The sequence below is a fragment of the Meles meles genome, chromosome 11 (assembly GCF_922984935.1).
Source record: "Meles meles chromosome 11, mMelMel3.1 paternal haplotype, whole genome shotgun sequence".
NCBI classification, from domain to species: Eukaryota; Metazoa; Chordata; class Mammalia; order Carnivora; family Mustelidae; genus Meles; species Meles meles.
This window is the reverse complement of record NC_060076.1, coordinates 37,779,406-37,801,074: the sequence shown is the minus strand read 5'-3', so window position 1 is coordinate 37,801,074 and position 21,669 is coordinate 37,779,406. Positions and strand designations below refer to the sequence as shown.

General features: G+C 47.4%; 2 protein-coding genes across 7 annotated transcripts in view; both read right to left on the bottom strand.

The window, feature by feature from the left end:
• Window positions 1-583: 583 nt before the first annotated feature.
• Window positions 584-18,018, bottom strand: C11H9orf24 (chromosome 11 C9orf24 homolog). Of its 3 annotated transcripts, XM_046022479.1 has the most exons (8): window positions 16,809-18,018; window positions 16,330-16,510; window positions 6,287-6,431; window positions 3,921-4,033; window positions 2,847-2,922; window positions 2,402-2,636; window positions 1,164-1,250; window positions 584-712 (listed from the first exon to the last, which is right to left on the bottom strand). In XM_046022479.1, exons 2-8 carry the CDS (start codon window positions 16,462-16,464, stop codon window positions 607-609), a joined length of 897 nt encoding a protein of 298 aa, XP_045878435.1. In that variant the 5' UTR covers window positions 16,465-16,510; window positions 16,809-18,018; the 3' UTR covers window positions 584-606. The 3 variants fall into 3 exon arrangements, with proteins under 3 accessions (XP_045878435.1, XP_045878434.1, XP_045878436.1); XM_046022478.1 differs by having other exon boundaries at window positions 16,330-18,018; XM_046022480.1 differs by lacking the exons at window positions 3,921-4,033; window positions 6,287-6,431; window positions 16,330-16,510; window positions 16,809-18,018 and having other exon boundaries at window positions 628-712; window positions 2,407-2,636; window positions 2,847-3,016.
• A 17-nt stretch (window positions 18,019-18,035) lies between these two features.
• FAM219A (family with sequence similarity 219 member A) overlaps window positions 18,036-21,669 on the bottom strand; it is a 52,597-nt gene continuing 48,963 nt past the window's right edge. For 2 of the 4 annotated variants that reach the window (XM_046022481.1, XM_046022483.1), the window contains exons 3-6: window positions 21,525-21,627; window positions 21,220-21,300; window positions 20,539-20,593; window positions 18,036-19,977 (exon numbers count right to left, since the gene is read on the bottom strand). In XM_046022481.1, the coding sequence (XP_045878437.1) occupies window positions 19,819-19,977; window positions 20,539-20,593; window positions 21,220-21,300; window positions 21,525-21,627 (398 nt within the window). In that variant the 3' untranslated portion in view covers window positions 18,036-19,818. The remainder of the gene's footprint in view (window positions 19,978-20,538; window positions 20,594-21,219; window positions 21,301-21,524; window positions 21,628-21,669) is intronic. The other 2 variants (XM_046022482.1, XM_046022484.1) reach the window with 1 other exon arrangement.

The window sequence follows — 21,669 nt, the reverse complement described above, 5'->3', positions numbered from 1 at the left end:
ATCCCAGAGATTGCAGAACACCCCACCTCATTTCCGGAGGGACAGAGAAACAGCTTTGCTCTGTAATTTGAAATTTCTTAGTCATGAAACCCTCCAAAATTATGTTTTAGACTCTTGGGTAAGGGAGGGCAGCAAGGATGTCTGAACATAGGCTTTTTCAGGGCTGTCATGGAGACTCTGGGAGTAGAGATCAAGAACTTTAGGTACAGGGACAGGTATCTGCAGAATGGAAGACTGCATCTCCTGAGATGAGGGGGGTGAGGGAACATCTAGGTTTGGGGGATACTGAACAAATGTCAGCTGGAGGGCCCTCTTGGGGTGGCCCTGCACAGCTAGGTTGAACCATTATTTTGGATAGAGGCAGGCCACTAGCTATTGTTATGTGTCAGGAGGGCACTCAGGGTCACCCAAGGGAAGTACTGAGATGGTGGGGGCAAGAAGTGCTCAGGACAGGATGACTAAGAAAATGCATCTCAGTTAAGGAGGCAGCAGCCTGAGTGACTGGTTCCTCACTGCCAGATCCTGTGGGATAAGGACACAGGAGGCAGCTTTTGGGGTGAAGAATTTATTTACTGCTCGCCCCCCTTGGCCCCGCCAGCCTGGGCTCTACCAGCAGTAGCAGTCAGGATAGGTTTCAGACACAAACTCAGGGTGGATGACATAGCTGTTTCTCTGGGGGCCACCGGTCTTCTTGAAGTGACTTGTGTCCCATCTGTAGGGAGAAATGGGTCAGCCCTTTTGGACCCTCACAGGTCTGATTCCATTTCTCAATGCTAACTGTATCCCAACATTTTGCCCCTAATATTTACCCCATGCTCCAACACTGACCTTCTGACCTCAGGTTGTACTGTTAAATTTCTGATTCCCAGTACTGGCTCCCTAACATTAATTTCTTATCCTCTGTTTCAATCCCTGAACCTAATGCCCTGATCTCTTGACTCTGAGCCCCACTGCCAACCTGTAACCCTTGAAGGCCAGAACCTCAGAGCCCTCTCAGGGAGGGTCCTCCATTCCCTTGCCAGCTTTGATGACCCCCATGACGCTAGCGCCCCCTGGTGGCATCCTCCGGTCAGTGCATCGCAGCGGTCGGTTCCCCGCGGCCCACCCCTCCAACTCGAACCCGCGTTCCCCGCTGCGCCAAATGCCATTTGGGCCGAACTTACCTAAGGTTCGGACAAGGGTAGTATGACGGCGGGGGAGTTATAACAGCACATTGCATTCCGGGCCGGTGCTCGTAGGGCGATACACTCCTGGAGAAGGAAGTGGTGGGCTCGGAGAGGCAGGGCCTCAAAACCCAGACTAAGACCCTGAGCGGTGATCTTCTCCTCGGGCCTCTTAGCCCTTCAAGACCCCATCGAAGCATCACCTCTAAGATGACACGTGAAAGTCCCTATCCTCGTTAGGCCTGGTTTGCCCTGCCCAGCCTGGACTGTGGGAGTACGTTGGACTCTGGGGGTGTCAGGCTCCAGTCGTCAAAGAGCTGGGAGCACCCGGGTCCTCTCCATTGGAGGGGAATTATTCCAGCACTAAAGCCATTTCTAAGGCTCAGGCACTTTCACGCTCCCCCCTGCCCTTGTAACAGATGAGACTCAGCCTCACACAATCAGACTTTTTTCCTGGGGAAGGGCGGGGCAAATCACAGTGGGGTAGGGGCAAGATCTAGGACCCCCTCCCCGGCTTTTCCTTCGGAAGCTTTCTAGACCACCAACTTTGGAGTTCTCCCAGGCTCGGCCTGCCTTGATTGCCACCTGGTGCGGGAAGAGGGTTGCGCCGCAGTCTGGGTTGCAGCTGAGCTCTGGGGTCTGTTTCCTCAGCAGTAACTTAGGCTTTCTTCAGAGGTGGTATGGTGTTCTAAGGCCAGGACCCCTCTGGTAATACAGTTAACATTTCCTTGCTCACATAACACCCGGCAATGACCCTGCCCATAGATGGTGACCCAAGACCCAGAAATGGAGGCCGCTTTTATGAGGACACATGGCACCCCAGAGGCTAGAACCTGCGTCTCTATGGCCGGGTGTCCAGGTAGGGAACAAGGTGTGGGAAGGGGATATGACAAACAAACCACCTTCGAGCCTCCAGAGCTAGGTTGACCTTGAGCCCAGTTTGGAAGGGATAGGGCCAGGAACCTGGGGGAATATTCATGCAGGTTCTCTGGTCTCAGCGGTCCCCTCAGGCCCTGGGCGGGAGGGCGGGACAGGACAGGGCCTAGTAAATGGATAGAGGTGGCGGGAGGCACGGTAGGTTCCGCGCAGAGGCAGAGCACAGCTGGAACTGGTGAGGGTTGGGGTGCGCACAGCTGGGGTAAGGCTGGACTTTCAGGTGGGCGGGGTGGGGGGATTGGGGGGCATTAGGGGCTTGCTGGGGAGGGGGGCCTGCCTAAGGCAGGAGCAGCCCTGCGAACCTTACAGTCGGCTCTTCTGTGCACAAAGGCCGGAAGCGACGTTCTGCGCAGGGTGCTCGGTTGACGTAATAGTCCATCCCACGCAGACAGTAGTGGCGGCCAGAGCAAGGGCTTTCATAACCCTGGAAGGGCAGGCGGCCGGGCAGAGGGTCCACGCACCCGCACCGGCGCGTGATCTGCGGCAGCGGCTGGTTCCGTGACAGCGAGTTCAACATGTTCACCACCACCTCGCGCTCTGCACCCATGGACCCAAGCCGGAAAGACCCAGATACAGAGTTACAGGAAAGGGAAGAGACAGAGTCAGAGATAGGAAGAGATGGAAACAAAAACAGCGACAGATAGAGGAGACAGGGTTACACCCTCTATCTTTGGCCTCTGCCTCATCCCCCAGGTCCCATCCCACCGTCCCTCTGGTTTACCCCACTACAGCCCCGCCATCTGTTACCGTAGGCGTTGAGTCGTTCTGGCTTAGGAGGGCACTGTAAAGGCATTCCTCGAACAGCTGTCTCCATTGCGGCCTCCTGAAAGTGGCACACGTGCTATCTCAAACTCTGACCCAGGAGAGTTCCTCCTTTTGGAGATCCTCCCTGAACACCCAGACCAGTCCCAGGCCGTGTCTTCTCCCGCGCTCCAGATGCTCCCCTACTCTCCCAGGCTCTCAGTGTTTTGGGTTGTCACCTGGCAACGGGTACTCCGCCTCCGGGGGCGGGGGAGGGGTGGGGGGGTGCGGGGGAGGGGGGAGGGGGGTGGAGGATGGGAAAGGAAGGAAATGGAGCTATAAATGGATGGCGTCTGGACCCTAGGCCTTTGGCACCCTTGCCTTAGCATTTGCCTTTGATTTTACCTCTTTGTCTACCTGACTCTGTAGTTATGTCTTTGGAGTGTCTCTATCTGGGGAGAGGTAGTGTCAATATTATAATATTGCCTGCCCATCAGAATCACCCGGCAGACTTGTGAAAAATCCTGATTCTCGAGGAAGTTCTGATTCAAAAGTCAAGGGGATCAGCCATCAGCTATAGTTAAGAACCTCTGCTCTGGCCTTGGGCCCTCTCAAATTTCCTCTTCCCTCTGCCCTGGGCCTGCGGCTGGGCTCCTTCCTATCTCCTTGGAAGACTCTCCTGTATCTGTCTGCACCGCCACTGGGTGGCCTTGTTCTCCCTTCTCTTGTCCTTGCTCACATCATAAAGGAGGGAGACTCAACCTCTCATTAATCAGACTGTGTGGGGAGGGGCCCGGTGGCAAGCTTCGAGAAGGTAGCAAGTCAGAGATGCCTACTCATTGTGTCCCCACAGAGCCCAGCCACAGACTGGGATCCAGTCTGTTCATACAGCTCCACTCCTGGGCTCCCCTGTCTCTTAGAAAATACAAACCCTAGTTTCACACTTGAGAAAGAGCCCTGGAGTAGTGTTGATGGGAAAGAGATGAAGAACTAATGGTGAGATATCAGTCACTGTGGTTTGGAAGTGGAGGGAGATGTATGTCCCAGACCCCAGGCATCTGTGCTGGTCACAGTAGATACCTTAGGTAGCGGGGGAAGGCATGTGGTATATTTGTTCCAGCCGGAGCAGTTGTAAGGTTCCATCCTCCATGTGTTATACCGGTCACCACATAGGTAGTATGGGGTCCATTTGTCTATTCGATCATGGGGATGGAAGCATAAGATATTGTTACCCCTCATTCTACCCCAGGATCTGTGTCTTCATAGATGTTTCTCCTCTGATCCCCAGCAAAAAACTAGACTTTTACTAATATCCCTCAGGCCAGGCAGGCCCAGCCGGGGCCCAGATTTACACACTGAGATGCAGCCCATTTCTCACCTAAGGCAAGTTTCTGAGTGGGGTCTGGATCCTTTGAGCTGATCACTTTGCATCCTGGCATCAACCTCTCTGAATTAGTCAACCCTAAAATGGATTCTCTTCCTATTTTCTCCCTCTTATCTTCCACATCCAGGTTCCAAAGTTTGCTTATTCTGCCTCCTTAAAACCACTTGAACCTATCCCCTCTTCTAGTCACCCCTGTATCTCTGCAGTGCCATAACAAGGAGACAGTAACATGTCATGGTTAATAAAATGGGCTTTACAGACATTTGGTGTTTAAATATCAGCTCTGCCAAATAGCTCTGTATGACCTTGACTGAATGAATTAATTTCACTGTGTCTCACCTTCCTCAGTTTTAAAATGGGGTTAATAGTATTATTTAACTCATAAGGTTGTTGTGACATTTAAATGAGTTCATACATGTAAAACACTTAGAACAATGCCTGGCACATAGAAAACCGTTATTACTCTTGGCCTACAAACTTCCCTACCTCCTTTTGAAATTCTATAATCCAATCTCTACACAGATTTTCACAAATGAAAATCTGACCAAGACACTTCCTTACTAAAAATCCTCCAAAGCCCCACCCACCCAGTCGTCTAAGTCTGTCCTGAAGACCCTCCATGATCTACTACCCTAACAGTCTGAAAGAACACACGTGCAAGACACCAGGAAAGGAGTTCTAGGAGCCCTAGAGGAAGAGCAGGTGTGTGTATGTGTGGGGCAGGGTGTTGGGATTTGGAGCTCTGGATTGGCGAGTTGGACATATTAAGTATGAGGTGTTTGAGGACATTCAGGTAAAGTTGACCATAACTCAGATGGAGAGTGGAATTCTAGGAAGAGGTCAAGGGTAGAAATAAAGACTTAGAGTTGTCAGTTAAGACACTGGTTAGAGTCTCAGGAGAGGAATAAGGAGAGAAGAGAGCTCAGATTAGCACCCCAAGGAACCCTGCATTTCCAGAATGGGGGGAAAAGAAACCCAGGAAATGGAGGCATCAGAGAAGCTGAGGAAGGAAGGAGTATCAAGAAGTAGAGGCCACTCAAGTGGTTCAGGCAGTTAAACGTCTGCCTTTAGTTCAGGTCATGATCCTGGAATCCCAGAATCGAGTCCTGCATTGGGCTCCCTGCTCAGTGCGGAGTCTGCTTCTCCCTCTGCCCTTCACCCCTCTGTTGCTCTTTCTGTCTCGCAAACAAACAAATAAAATCTTTAAAAAAGGAAGTAGAGTGGTCAGAGTGAAATTCATAATGTAAGGCTTATAAGGTAGAGACTGAAGAGTCTCATGAATGTGGTGATTAGAACTACACAAGAGCAGTTTTAGTGTTTGAATGTAAGAGGTGAAGACTCCCAATTTCAACTGAATATTTATCATCAATTAATTCAATAAACACTTATGAGGCCTGGTTATACTAGATGGAGGGGCACAGCTATAAATAAGAAACAACTCTGCTCTTTCGGAATGTACAGTGAGACATCACAAACACCTAACCAAATGGGAAAGATAATTTCTCATAAGGTGTAACAAGAAGTGAGGAAGTAGAGACAGTGATATAGATGATGTTTCTAAGAATCTTGGCTGTGAAGGGGAGGAACAAGAGAGGATTTTCAGGCAGGAAGGGGTTAGAAAAGGCTTCCAGGTCAAGGGGAAGAGGGTGAAGTGGGGCAGAGAGATGTAGGAGAGATGGAGAAACTGGTGAAACGGGGTCACTAAGAAGATGGGAAAAGATGGCCCTGGAATATACCTGGAGGGATTTGTTTGGAAGAGGTTAATACTCCCTCCATCTCTCTAGGGATAGGACCCAAGCCTCTTCCAGTTCTTTGGCACAAATAGGGATTTCCCAAAAGGGAAGTCCTGGATCTCCTCCTCCAGGGTCAGGGTTAGGGTCAGATCAGATGGTTGGGAGTCAAGCTGGACTGGAGGTGACTGGAGAAGCCCAAATTATGGGTGGGGATAAAGTTGATATGGGATCAGGGTGGAGGTCAGGATTCAAGTTGGGCTCAAGTTAAGGGTCATTGTTGAAGTCCCTGAGCAGGGTCATTGTTGCGTAGGTAAGGAGTGAGGTCTTACCTTCCTCTTGACAGAGCCAGTATTTCTCAGGAAGGTAGGGGTGGCCTGATATAGAACCCTTATAGCTGTAGTCCTGCACGGCACATTTGACCATCTTCTGCAGGGCTTCAGGATCCACGTGGCGCTGCATGGTCTGAGTCAGGCCCTGGGCAAGGGGAGAGGAGAGGAAATGACTAGGTGCCTAAAGACCCCATGTCCTGCTGGACCCATATCCAGCGCCTATTGAGAAAGCCCAGTTGGGTGTCTTCCTTATGCCAGAGGTATCCCCATGCCAGTCTTGGCCCCCTCTGTGTACTTCTTTGTTTGAATCACACTTTCTTCCTTTCTTTCTATCCAAGGCTAGGGCTTGGAAACAGGAATTTGTCCTCTGAGTGCTTTTCTGATGTTCTCATTTCTGTCCTTTCCTTGACTGGGACCTCTGTAAGGGTAGAGCTGGATGTTCCTGTTTTCTTGTAGACTGTGCTATCTGGGAGCAGGGCCTGGGTCTCCCCAAACAGACCAACAAGCCCCTGGTATAACCTGGAGCCTCAGGAAAGGCTGGTTGCCCTGGGAGCCAGCTACCTGATGCAGGTGTTTTGGAAGGGAGTGCTTTCTGGGAATTTGGCACCTTGAAGGAGATGAAGGATGCAGCCGGAGGGAAACCTAATTTTAAATCTCCCTGACTCCAACCTCATCCTGACTCTACTGTGGCTCTGATCTTGACACCAATATCACCCTTGACCCTGACACTCACTTTGCCCTAGTGCTTATCCTACCCTGACCTTTTTCCTAATCTTGGTTCAGGCCCTGGTTTCCTCTGCTTCTTGGAGTTTACCTTGTCTTATTTCCTTCAATCTCTTTTTGAGCTAGATCTGCGGAATTCCTGATTAAGACCTGCCTCTGGAACTCCCTTGTCCTCAGCTGAGGGAAGAATGTCTCGTTGTAAACCAACAGATCTCTGCATGCAGCCGATTTGAATATATAGTGCTACCATATAATGCACCAATATATAATGCTACCCCAATTCTGGGTCACAGGGGTGGGACACCCAGCAAAGTCAGAGACTAGAAAGGACTTCCTCATAGTTGGCAGCAAGGAGCTGGGATCGTGACACTGCTGCCCGCATTTCCCCCCTATGAGTTGAAGAGCAAAGGCTTCTCCTGGCCAAGATGAGACCTGGTTCCCCTACTGCCCTCAAAGACCCCCCCCCCAGTCATTTAGGAGAACTCATAGATGTCATCAATTTTCCCCTTAGAGGCTTTCCTCACATGTCTCTATCTTTGATTGTCTGCTCATGGTTTATGAGTCGGAAACTAAAAAAGCTTATTGGAGGGTGCCTGGGTGGCTCAGTGGGTTAAAGCCTCTGCCTTGGGCTCAGGTCATAATCCCAGGGTCCTGGGATCGAGCCCCGCATTGGGCTCTCTGCTCAGCAGGGAGCCTGATTCCTCCTCTCTCTCTGCCTGCCTCTCTGCCCACTTGTGATCTCTGTCTGTCAAATAAATAAATAAAATATTTTAAAAAAAAGCTTATTGGAGGCTTTGAGGTGTGGGTGGGTTTTGTCAACCAGGAGCATCATTGTAGGGTGGTCTGGCAAACTATTTTTGTTGAATTCTGTCAGTATCTCTAGGTCTTCCCTCTTGAGCTGATCAGATCCTTCAGAAGAGACTTTCAGTCTTTGGCCTACAGGTAGTGGCCTGGTTGCCAGTGTTCTGAGAATCTAGTGGAGAAGAGGGGAGCTGGGGTGGGGTTGGCATTCAGTATGTGGAGGTTTACCTGTTTTCACTATGGTACCCTGCCCTCAGATGGGCCTGTTAGCCCCATTCCTGAGATCCTTACCAAAAAAATTAGCCTTCTGATTTTTGCAGAGATGGAGCAGGCAGTCACCCCACAGCATGGAATAGAAGAGGGGATTAGTGGGTTTAACTGCTTTTAAAATATATATATTATTTATTTGAGAGACAGAGAGAGCGAGCATGCCCATGAGCAGGAGGGTGGGGGTGGAAATGGGAGGGGGGAGCAGGGAGCAGAGGGAGAACCAGACTCCTCTCTGAGCAGGGAGCTGGATGGGGGGCTTGATGCAATGTGCGGCTCTGCTGAGGGGCTGGATCCCAGGACCCCAAGATCGTGATGTGACCTGAAGGCAGTTGCTTAACCAACTGAGCCACCCAGGCACCCCGGTTTAATTGGTTCTTAAACAGCTTTCAAATCATCCTTATTTTAGCTGTGGTCCTCTCCTATCTTCAGTTCCAGAGAAGTCCAGTATTACCAATTCCTGAGCCTTTTTGGAAATTCTGCAATTTTAAGTTGAATCATGTCTTGTGTTTCCCACTCTGGCTTTGGATTCAGCTTTCTGAAGTCTGCTGTCAGGTACTACTTAATTGATTGTACTTTCTAGCTTCTGACATTTTGTGGCCATTGTCCTTTCTTTCCGACTAGTCTTGTGAGTTTACGTGTGAAATATCCATTTACAGGAGTTTTAGAGGGTTTCAGGAGAGAGTCAAAATACATATGTTCAATTTCAATCTGGAAAATTATAGTTGTATATTCTTTATACTAATCCTTTGTCAATTGCATGTTGCAAATACCTTCTCTCAGTTTGTGGCTTGTATCCTCATTTCCTTTATAGTGTCTTTTGATGAAAAGAAGTTCTTAATTTTAACATGTGTGAATTTATTAATCTTTTCTTTTAGGTAGTACTTTTGTGACTTGTTTAATAAATACAACCATAGCCTCAGATAATAATATCCTATATTTTCTTCTAAAAGGAAATAGTTTTATTTTCCAGAGTTAAGTCTTTAATCTATCAGGAGTTGCCATTGGTGTGAGTTAAGGATCAGTTTTCTTTTTATCCATCTGGATAACCAACTGTCCCATTGAATAGTCTATCTCCCCCTGCACCCTCCCCCTGGCCCCCCGCACCAATATATAATGCTACCCCAATTCTGATGTATTTTTTCCCATAGCTTTACTTTCAATCATCTTTGTTGTATATTGTTCCATGTATATATAGTCCCATATCTGATCTGTTTCATTCTCTATCAGTTTGGCTATTCCTATAGTAATACTATACTTTATAAATGTTAGTCACCCTTCCTACCCACATGCATGTTATACATGTTTATTTTATTTTTTAAAATTTTATTTATTTATTTGACAGAGAGAGAGATCACAGGTAGGCAGAGAGGCAGGCAGAGAAAGGTGGGGGAAGCTGGCTCCCTGCTGAGCAGAGAGCCTAATGTGGGGCTTGATCCCAGGACCCTGAGATCATGACCTGGGCCGAAGGCAGAGGCTTAACCCACTGAGCCACCCAGGCACCCATATACCTGTTTATTTTTTTAAGCAAAGTTTTATATTATCCATATACTTTTATACACATTATTAGATTCCTACTGATCTTTTTGTTGACAGAATCATATACAGGTTTATATGTGTGTGTGTATGCATTTGTTTTTTTTTTAATTATGCTTCCCGGGGCACCTGGCCACCTCGTTTGGAAGAGCATGTGACTCTTGATCTCGGAGTCATGAGTTTGAGTCCCATATTGGGTGTAGAGTGTACTTAAAATGAATAAATAAATTAAAACTTATAAATAATTATGTTTCTTAAATATTTACTGTTGAGGTAAAGAAATGTGATTGGCTTTTTATCTTATCTTACCCAACTTTTAAATTCTTATTCTAATACTTTGTAGATGCTATGTACACAACTGTATTATCTGTGAATAGTAAGTTCTTTGTCTTCCTTTCTTACCCTTGTATCTTACATAATATTGTTTTCTAAAATACAACTTATCTGATATTTTTTTCTAAATTTTGGCACTTTTCTTAATTTAACAAATTAAAAATCATAAGTATTTTCCATTGACATTGGTTGCTTAAATTTAACTCACATTTACCAATTTCTTAGCTCACCATTCCTTCTTGCATCTCGGACTTTCCTTTTGTGATCACTTTCCTTCTCCCCAAAGTATATCCTTTAGAAGATCCTTTATTATAGCTCTGATGGTAGTGAATATTTCTATTTTGTTTGCCTGTAAAGACTTTATCTTTCTTTTGTTCTTGAAAGAAAGATACTTTGGGTGCCTGGGTGGCTTAGTCAGTTGAGTGTCTGCCTTCAGCTCAGGTTGTGATCTGGAGGTCCTGGGATCCAGCCCTGCCTCAGGCTCCCTGCTCAGTGGGGAGTCTGTTTCTCCCTCTCCCTCTGCCCCTTCTCCCTGCTCTTACTCTCTCAAGCAAATAAGATCTTTAAGAAATAAAGAACGGAAGGAAGGAAGACACTTTGAAAACGATTCTTCTCTGCCTGTTTTTAAGGTTATCTCTTAAGCTGGTGTTGGGCAGTTCCACTGTGAGGTAATTACATGTGAAATTGCTATTTATTCTTATCTGTGGATTCATTTCTTTTATTAGTTCTGGAAAATTTGGAGCCTTTTTATCTTCAGATAATGCCTGTTCTCCTTTCTGCTTTTTCCTTCTGGGACCCTGAATAGATAGATGCTATAGGATATCATCTCCTTCTGTCTTTCATATTGCTTAATGTTTCTTTCATTTTTTTTTTAAGATTTTATTTATTTATTTGACAGAGATCACAAGTAAATAGAGAGGCAGGCAGAGAGAGAGAGAGGAGGAAGCAGGCTCCCCACTAAGCAGAGAGCCCGATGCGGGACTCGATCCCAAGACCCTGAGATCATGACCTGAGCCGAAGGCAGCGGCTTAACCCACTGAGCCACCCAGGCACCCTCTTTCATTTTTTTTTAACCACTTGGTCTCTGTGCTGCATTCTGGGAAATATCTTTCGCTCTTTCATTTAACTAATGCTCTTTTTTAAAGTTTTTACTTTAATTCTAGTTAGTTAATATATAGTGTTATTAGTTTCAGGTGTACAATATAGTAATTCAGCACTTCCATACATCACCCAATGGTCATCACAAGTGCCCTCCCAATCCCCATCACCTATTTCACCCATCCCTCCTACCCACCTCCCTTCCAGTAACCATTGGTTTGTTCTCTACAGTTAAGAATCTGTTTCTTGATTTGTTTCTCTCTTTCTCCCTTTTTGTTTTAAGATTTATTTATTTATTTGAGAGAGAGAGAGAGAACATGAGCAGGAGGGAAGGGCAGAGAGAGAAGGAGAAACAGACTTCACTGCTGAGCAGGGAGTCTGACATGGGGTTCAATCCTAGGACTCTGGGATTTTTTTTTTTCGTATTTGGATTTTATTTTTATTTTACAAGAATATAACATGCTAAAACAGGGAAACAAGGGTAAAGTACATCCTTCTTATCTAGGAAACCAGCTCCATTGTCAACAATAAATAAATAGTTCAGCAGTGAGGAGTCCCTGACAGGTGCTAAGAGGTTCCCAGCACGTTCAGAGGTAGAGTCTGGTGGAGAGGGAGACAGGCTGCCAACTCCCGCTGAGATCCTCCAGCAGAGGCAAACTGAAATTACAATAATAAATAACAACACCAACAACACAACAGTAACAAAAATAATATGCTATGACAATTGTCACAAAACCAACAACACATTATACTTAAATAATTTTCTCCTGGAGGAGCTCAGAGCGTAGAGAGAACAGTGTTGCTTTTCCTGATCATGACCTCAGTCAAAGGCAGACACTTAACCAATTGAGCCACCCAGGTGCCTCTTGTGTCTCTTTTTCCCTTTGCTTTTTTGTTTCTTATATTCCACATGTGTGAAATCATATGGCGTTTGTCTTTCTCTGGCTTATTTCATTTAGCATTATACTCTCTTGCTCCGTCCATGTTGTTGCAAATGGCAAGATTTCATTCTTTTTTATGGCTGAATAATATTCCCTTGTATACATATACACCTCACCTTCTTTATCCTTTCATCTGTCAATGGACGCTTGGGCTGCTTCCATATCTTGGCTACTGTAAATAATGCTGCTATGAACATAGGGGCTCATGTATCCCTTTGAATTCGGGTTTTTGTGTTCTTTGGGTAAGTACCTAGTAGTGTGATTGCTGGATTGCGGGGTAGTTCTATATTTAACTTTTTGAGGAAACTCCATACTGTTTTCCAGAGTGGCTGTACCAGTTTGCATTCCCACTAACGGTGTAAGAGGGTTCCCCTTTATCCACATCCTCACCAACACCTGTTGTTTCTTGTGTTGCTGATTTTAGCCATTCTGACAAGTGTGAGGTGATAGCACTTTGTAGTTTTATTTGCATTTCCCTAATGGTAAGTGATGATGAACACCTTTTCATGTGTCTATTGACCATCTGTATATCTTCTTTGGAGAAGTATCTGTTTATGTCTTCTGCCCATTTCTTTTTAAAGATTTTATTTATTTATTTGACAGAGAGAGATCACAAGTAGGCAGAGAGGCAGGCAGAGAGAGTGAGAGGGAAGCAGGCTCCCTTCAGAGCAAAGAGCCGGACGTGGGACTCGATCCCAGGACCCTGAGATCATGACCCGAGCCGAAGGCAGCGGCTTAATCCACTGAGCCACCCAGGCGCCCCTCTTCTGCCCATTTTATTTATTTGAGAGAGAGAGAAAGAGCATGGGGGAGGCAGAGGGAGAGAGAATCTTAAGCAGGCTCCCCTCCAGCCCCACCCAGCACACAGCCTGATGCAGGGCTTGGTCTCATGACCCTGATATCGTGACCTGAGCCAAAATCAAGAGTCAGACACTTAAGTGATTGAGCAATCCAGTTGTCCCTCTTCTACCCATTTTTAAAGTTGGGTTATTTGTTTTTTGGGTGGTTGAGTTTTATATGTTCTTTATATATTTTGAATACTAACCCTTTATTGGATATATGATTTGCAAATATCTTCTATCATTCCCTAGGTTGCCTCTTAGCTTTGTTGGTTGTTCCCTTTGCTGTGCAGAAGCTTTTTACTTTGATTTAGACTAATAGTTTACTTTTGATTTTGTTTCCCTTGCCTCAGGAAACATATCTAGAAAAAAGTTGCTTCAGCCAACGCCAAAGAGGTTAACAATATTTGTTCTTCCAATCCATGAGCAAGGAATGTCATTCCATTTCTTTGTGTCATCTCACTGACACTCTTAGCTGTGTCTAATCTGCCCTTTGACCCATCTACTGAGGTATTGGTTTTAACACATACATTCTTTATTCCTAAAATTTCTATTCTCTTCTTTTTTACATTTGTCTGGTCTTTAAATATAATCACTAGTTGTTTGCTCATTTTGATGATTTCATTTTATTTTTAAAAATCATAGTAATTATTTTATATTCTTTAACTGTTAAGTCTAATATGTTAAGTCCTCGGAGATTTTAATCTGTTATTTCTGCTGACTGTCATATGGTGGTTTGTTTCCCTGTATATCTTACTGCGAACTCAGATTTGATTGGTCTTACTCTGAAACATACTTGGAAACCTACATTAAGGGTATTTTCTACTACAGAGGATACACATTCATCGTGTGTGTGTGTGTGTGTGTGTGTGTGTGTGTGTGTGTGTGTGTGGTGGGGGCAGGGAGCCAGAGAGCACTAAACTTTCTGGGTTATTTTGGAGTATAAGGCTTAGTTTCTTCACCTCATTTAAGGCTTAAACTCCTGCTTGTAGTGCTGATATTGGAATTCATTTTCAGGGCATCCTAAGTATACTCACCATTCACCTCTATGAGAGTCCAGGAAAAAAAAATTAATTTTTATGAAAGACCTAGTTGTTTTCAAGCAGGAGGGCACTTGAGAGTCTCTAGATCAGCATACTGTCAGAAGCAGAAACCTTTCCTTCATTCTTAGTCCCACTGTTGTCTGGCTTTCACTCCTTTCCACTCACCGAACCTGTCTGGCCAGATTGCTAAGGGTTACTACATCCAAGAGATCAAGGTCTGTGTTGACATTTGACACTGACCTTTGTCTAAAATGCTGTCTTTGTCGGTTTCTCTTTGATTTTCCTCCTATCACCCTGTCTCCTCTTGTGGCTCTTCTTTTACTTACCTCTTAAATAATCTGTATTCTCCAAAGTCCATCCTTGACCTCTTTCTTGTTTTTCCTTGGCAATCTCATACATTCCTACGACTTTAACTACTGCCTGTATGTTGATGATTTCAAAATCTGTATCTGTGGGGGTATAGCTCAGTGGTAGAGCATTTGACTGCAAAATCTGTATCCGTAGCCCAGCCCTGTATCTGTAGCCCAGCCCTTTTCCCTTTGCTTCAAATAAGTATATTCAACCACCTACCAGATATCTCCTGTTAGTCCTTGAATATTTTTGTCCCAAAAGCAACTCCAAATATTTTTCTAATCTGCAATTCCAAATCTCAGAACTACTATTCCTCTAGTTGCCAGAGCCCTAAACCCAGGAGTCATCCTAATCTCTCCTCTCTTCTTTATACCCAGATGGTGACCAAGATCTATTGATCTACTTCTTAAAATTCCCTTCTGTTGAATGTCACAAAGCATCCAGGCACTCTCATATTTTTCTGGTGGGCATGTAAACTATTATAACTCTTATGGCAATTTGAAGTGTGCGTCAAAAGTCTTCAAAGTGTGCATATCCTTTCTCCCAACACTTTCATGTCTAGTATTTTGTCCTAAGGAGATAGTTGATATTTACGGATATACACAAATGATTATACTAGCAATATTTTGTAAAGAATCTAAATTTCCAATAAGATTCCTTAAACATATTTTGGTACATTCATAAAATAAGATACCATAGTCATTAAAAGGACAGTATAGAATATTTTTCCACAAAAAATGTACCTGATATGTGGTTATATGCAAAGAGTAAGATTCAAAGTGTTAGTAGACAATGTGATGTCATTTTGATAAGAAATGTTTGCTTCCTAAAAAGGCATATACTAATAAATTAACAATGGATAATGTGGGTAGTGAGATCATAGGCCTCTTTACTTTGTGCTTCTCTGGGTTATCTGAGCTATTATCTCAGATATCAGTTATCTGAAATTATTCTGCATTGAGCATATATTTATTTTATAATTATAACCATTATTTAAAAGATTCTCTCCTATTCAAAAGATTCCCTTTTCACTGCCACAGTCTCTCCTTATCTATCACCTACACCCTCCTCCCTTATCCTTCACCACCTCACAGGCTTCCTGCCCTGAGTCCCAACCCCTTCAGTCTCCTGCCACTGTGGCTCCTCTCACCATTGGGCCAGCCTCTCCCTCTGCTCCAGTTCTTAATTCCTGGAGGATCCCTGTTCATAGGCTGCCCTTTCTCCCGACACTTCTCTGTTGGAAGCCTCCTCCCTCAGGATCTCTTAGTAGACCTGCCCTTCCAAACCAGGAACACTCTCTCTTTTCCAGCTCTTGTACTGGTATATCCACTGCACGACCCTATTTTGTTCACTTGTCTGCTGAGAGCTCTTCACAGGCACGGACTGGCCTTTCTTTTTGTATCTGCGTTGTGCCTGGCACATGTAGATACTCACCATTTGTTGGATGGTACACACAGATAAATTCCCTTAGGCAGAGTCACAAGTAGACTCACAGATCTTGTCTCCATTTTGTGAAAGCTGCACAGACTCCCTTGGTCACTCACCTTCAAGTACAGACATATAGACACAAGGAGACTATGATATATATGCATGAAAACATCCCTATAGCACCTTTTCTGGCATATCCCACAGGCAGCCTCAGGGCCTTTGCATTGCCTGGAACCCTATTCTGTCAGCTCTTTACAGGGCTAGTTCTCTTGTACCTTTCTGGTCTCTGCTTGATGTCACTCTAAGAAAGAGGTCTTCCATGGCCTCCCTATTTAAGTAGTTTTTCCTGGTTATTTTCTATTTCCATTACTCTGTTTATTTCCTATATAGCATTTTGGATAATTTATAAAACTTGTTTATTTCTTGGTAATTATCTGTCTCTTTCCACCTCCTACCCTGGTGAAGTAGGAGGGCACCATGAGGACAGAATATTGTACTATTTTATATGTTGTTATAAATTCCGTGCCTAGGCAAATGAATAAATACATGCATTGTGTGCACATGTGCACACACACACAGAGAGATACAAATAATTACAAACACATAACAGCAACCACACACTACCGTCATTCAGACACACATGACCATACCCTGGCCTGCCCATCCTCCCAGTCTCTACTCACCGGCGTCACAAACTTGTTGGCTTCCCAGGCCCACAGAGGTGGGTCTTTATAGACCTCCTTGATAGAGGTAGGAGCCCTGTAGGAGTCACTGTAGGTGCTGATGGGGGTCTTGGTCTTGCGGGAGAAGAGGAACATAGTGAGGTCTAGGGGATGCCGTGGAGGGCTTTACCTACCAAGGGCTCTGTAAGACATCAGTGACAACCCTCACTGCCAGAAAGCCTACACCTCCCGCCTGGCAGGTGTCCCTTAGCTGCTGTGACCCCGTCCTATAGAGGATCTCTCAGTTGCCCTCCCTCACAAACTTCCAGCTCCTACCCCACCCTGTTTCCTCCTCTAGGATGGGCACCACCCATTATGATATCACCTGGCTCAGCCCCATCCCTGGGGAAGTGAGGAGACCCAATTCCCTCCCTACTCCCAGCCTCAAGCCTCTCAAAAGAGTCCAATTTCCAAGAGTACAGAGGGTCCCTGGAGATCACCTAGGCCAAACTCCTCATTTTGATGAAGAGAAATGGAGGTTCTGAGGCATCAAGTGACTTGTCCAGGGTCATGCAGCCCATCAGTGGCAGGCCTGGCCTGGGAACCCATGAGTGGAAGCAGAGTGAAATATGTATCCAGAGAATCAGTTCTCTCCCCTTCCCAGCCCACCTGCCCCTTGCCCACGACTCAGGTAGGGAGTTGAGGCTGGCTTGTTTGATGCTTTTAATATCATTATTTGTGTTACACGATACACAACCAAGGGTGATGGTCAATACTGCGATGGAAATGTTAAAAAAAATATTATACACGGCTCATGTCTTCCACACACCTTCCTGGAAATAAATTAGTGAGCACGGAGAAACCTGGCTGGTTGGCAGCCAGAGCTGAGGGTAGAGGGAGTGTTAAGGCAGTATCTACAAGGGGGAAGGATGATGGGGTTGGGTGGGGGGCAAGCTAAGGCCTCAATTCCACCCCTCCAACATCCCAGACAGGGAAGGAGAGACCCACACACTCTCCTAGACCCAGAAGATGCTGGCTACCAGCTTCCTACATCTCTCCACTTGTACACTGCCTCAGTTGGAAGCCCTTGCCTGCCAGGGAACTAGTGTGTCCTGTGGGTAGGGTGCCTCAGGGCCAAAGAGGTCGAGCAGTGGGCCAGTCATAGAGCAAATCAGCAGCAAAGGCAGTAGTCTAAATGAGCCCTCGTGGGGGCCCTGCCCAGAAGAGAGGAGGTACCCATGTTCTAGAAGGGTGAGTCAGGGAGCCCAGGGTAATGATAGTAGTGGTAGGAAGCTTGACTGTGGGGCCCAGCTGATGGGATGGGGATGCTGACCAGGGTGGCAGAGAGAGATTCAGATGGGAGCCAGTATGGATCTTGTAGGCCCTGCAGGTGCCTTCTTTGTCCCTGCCTTCCTTTGGCATTTTCTACTCACCCAACCAGGGTCCCTGCACTCGAGGAAGTAGGAGAAGGTGGAGGAACTGAGGGTAGAAAGCTGCACCTCAAAACTTTGGAGCTGGCAGCCTGGGGGTGTGGTGCATGGAGAGGGGCTACCCTTCTCAAGCTAGCAGCCTTATTCTCTCTTCTCACCACCCTCCCCTCCTTTCAGCTCCCCTCTCCCAGGAATGGCAGCCAGGGAGTGGGCTGTGCGGGTATCCTCTGCACACTTGCAACACATGAGTGGTATATATGAGTGGATATGAGTGGTATATATGAGTGGATATGAGTGGTATATATGAGTGGATATGAGTGGTATATATGAGTGGATACGCCAGCGTGTGTGGACTGTCAGCATGGAGGAATGGGGAGTGTACACCCTGGTCCTGGGATATGGGGTTTGTGAGGTCTAAGACCTGAGCAGTCTTAGGCGCTCTGTGCTTTTGTGTTTCTTCACATGGGGGCAGGTCTCTATTGCCTAGTTCAGGGGTGGGGGGCTTGGTCACCTCCTCCCTCTGATTTTTATCCTCAGCTTTTCTGTCCTCCCCACTCCCCGCCCCAGCAGCAGCAGCAGCACACGCACTCTGACTCCCAGATGCCGCACAGAGCTACACACACAACATATACTCCCCTCCCCACACATGTTCGTGGAATACACATGTATTCCCAAATAGATCCCAAACACACACAGGTCCCTTAGGAACTTCCCCTTTCCTTTCCACATAGAAACAGAACTCAGGAAGCCCCACAGGTGTATTCAGACACACGGAGACCTGCCTACACACCTCCACAGAAATTCGTATGAAGAAATTCCTTCGTTTGAAAAGACCTTAAAAGTAATTTCAGACCCTGCTCATTTTACATTTGAGGAAATTGAAGCCCAGAGAACACAAGTGCTTGTTGAGATCATGGAGAGAGTGCTAGCACGAGGGCCACAACCCAAGCTTTTGACTCCCAGGCCAGGGCTCGCAGCCCACTGCTGAGCAACCTCATGTCACTAAAAGACCACACAGTCACTTTCCCACCATGGACACGCACGTCCATGAAGAAACAGACACCTGGAGAGACAGGCCCAACACACAAACATAGACACACACCCTGACAGCCTCACACACACATACACACACATTCCACCAAGTTCTCCCTACCATGCACATGCTACCACTGTTTTCTCCTAAGCTTGCCTCCTTGAAGATTCTTGTGGTGAAGTGGTGTCTGGGATCTTGGGCTGGAGAGAGATGGGAATGGGGCTTTCAAGGTCAGCCCTACCTCCTGCTTCCAACCTGGGATGGAGACCAATGAACAGAAGTGTGGGGGGTGGGAGGAGCTGGCAGAGAAATAGATGCATTGGTTGGGGGTGGGTGAGGACAGATCATATCACCCCAAACTGGTCTGTCTGCAAGGCCCACCTTACCCTTCCCCACAACCCAGAGAGCAAGGAAGGGGGTGAAGGGGGCAAAGAAGAGGAAGAAGGCAGTGATTCTATGCGGGGGGCAGTATCCCACTGGGCAGCTTTGCCAGGCTTCCCATCTGAAGAGGAGGGGGAAACAAATAGTTATATGGGCCGGCAGGAGGCATGTGGAGGGGGCTCTGAGGTGCTGGGCCCTGCTCCCACTGCCCTGGCTCTTTCTCCCTCCCAGCCCCTTTCCTTGTCAGGCTGGGGCTGGGGGCTCATGGCTTTGCTGGGGTGAGGCCAAGCCCCTGACTTTGTGATCCCTACCCCACTCATTAGTGTTGGTCTCCCTGCTGTCTAGTCCTTCCTCTCCCCCCTGGACAGCAGCTTCGGGGAGGGGGGCAGGGTGCTGGGCATGGTCCCCCAAGTAACTGAACAAACAGCCCCCGCCGCTCCTCAGCCCCCGGGATGGAGAAAGACCCGGTTTTGGTTTCTCCGGCTCCATGAACACACAGAGGTACACGTCCTACCATAGGAGGAAGCAATGACTGTTACGAGGTTGGCGGCTGTAGGGGGCACGGGGGCCAGGGGCAGGTGGACAAGCTGGGGAGGGGTTGGCCCCTGCCCTGTCCGACCTGGCCCACGGGGGCCTTGCCCCAGGCGGCCGCAATGGCCCCACCCACTACTGAATGTGGCAGGCAGTGGAGGACGTGGCCTGGCAGCACATGCAGGTGGGGTTCACAGACTTGGGGGGGATGAGGTCCAGGTCCTCGTCATCAGGTATCTCGTCTAACCGGTAGCCGTCCTTCAGCAGCTGGATGTTCAAATCTTGGTTGATCTGCTGTAGACAAAGGGGAGGGAGGTCAGGCTCAGGGCAATCCAGAGGTACCACCCACAGCCAGGTGGCATCCCCAGGCCATCAGTCCGATCACGGGTTACTGAAAGGCCAAGCTCTCCCTCTTCTTAGGCCCCAGCCTCAGTTCTGGCCTCACTTCTTTACAGGTACATCCCTGAGGCCTCACCTCTCTACAGAGGGCATCCCATTCTAAGGGCAACTTCTGCCGCTGTTAGGCTGGTCCCTATTTCAGGCCTCGCCCCATAGAGTGTCGCCTGGATTTCATACTCCATTCTCTTTAGGAGCCTTGTTTTAACCATGAGCTCAAGCCTCACCCCTAAAACTGGGTTCCCTATACTTGAGGCAGCCTCTGCTGTCTGACAGCCTCTGTGTTCTTTCCAACACTGTTCCATCCCAGGCCCTACCTCATTATGTCCAGTCCCTACAGGGCTCCACCTCGCTTTGCCCATTGCTCCTCTCAGGGTGTGATTTGGTGCCCCACCCCTTTTCCTGGATGGAGGTGGTCCTGCTCAGGTACATCTAGAGTCCTAAAGAGTGGGGCCTCACCTCCGCAGAGGAGTAGCCAGAGGAGGAATATCTGGACATATCAAAGTCGTCATCGCTGATGGTGGAAGAAAAAAGACAGAAAAGTGATTCCCTGATATTAAATGGAAAACTCCCTGTACCTCACCCATCAGTCCATACCTCCCCTCCCCCACACTTCCAAGTAAACAGCAGATCTAAATAAAAGATTGTGCCTGCTGTGCAAATGCCCAGCTCCTCTAGCCCTGCCCTTCTAAATGAACTGCCCCCTGTAACCTTCTAAACACCTGTTACATTCCTCACCCTGATTCTGCTCACCTCTTTTCTAGGCTCAAATCCCTCTGACTTGTTGGGTGTCCCCAAAGTTCAAGTTCAGGTGTGTTGCCAGCAGTAGGACTCCTCCCTTAGAAGGAGCAGGATGTTGGACATTGCATCAGGGCCCAGTCAAGGGGCAGCGATTGCATCAGCCGTCTCAGGACAGCATCAGACTGTGCCAGTCCCGTTTTCCTCTCTCTGCTCCTTTCCTACTGCCAGATTAAAAAAATTCCATTCCCGGGGGATTTATCCTTGGAGAGCTCCTGGCTGTCTGAGGAACACCCCACATCCCAATTCTGGCAATATAGCAGGTGTGGCTCATACAGCCCACTTATACATTCATAAAGATTCCTGTGGCTTGCCCGGCTGCCCCAGCATCCCTGTACACACCTGTCCGTGTCAAGGGCTACCAGTGGCTTCTCATCTGGGCTCTGGTCAAGCGAGGAGTAGCCTTTATTGGGGACGACAAGCCTGGGTAGAAAATTTAGGGGATTGGATTGGCAACTGGAGCACATAGCCTGGTGAGGAACTGGATTGGGCCCTGACCCACCACTTCCCCCTGCCCCTTGGATTCTGTTGAGACTCTCCTCTCACAAAGGAGCTGGGCCTGAGGAGGGAGGGAAGAAGGAGAGGCATAGGACCAGCAGAAATAGATGTTGACTGGCAGGGTCTGGGTGGGGTAGGGGGACCTCTACCTTGTCCGGGCCATGACATTGTTCTTCTTGGGTTGCTGGTTGACGGGGCTACCCATGCTGCCATTCTTCAGGGAGCCCTTCCGGGCCAGCTCCCGCTGCTTCTCTGCAGGAGAACATGGGAAGGAAGCTGTGTCCTGCTCCCAGG

Coding starts and splice junctions, on each gene's coding strand:
- C11H9orf24 (XM_046022478.1), bottom strand. CDS start 16,464: ATGTTCCTCTTCTCCCGCAAGACCAAGACCCCCATCAGCACCTACAGT. Junction 6,432..16,329: donor CCAACAAGTTTGTGACGCCG/GTGAGTAGAGAC, acceptor CCCCTTGCCCAG/GGCCTGACTCAGACCATGCA. Junction 713..1,163: donor TACCCTTGTCCGAACCTTAG/GTAAGTTCGGCC, acceptor TTCTCCCTACAG/ATGGGACACAAGTCACTTCA.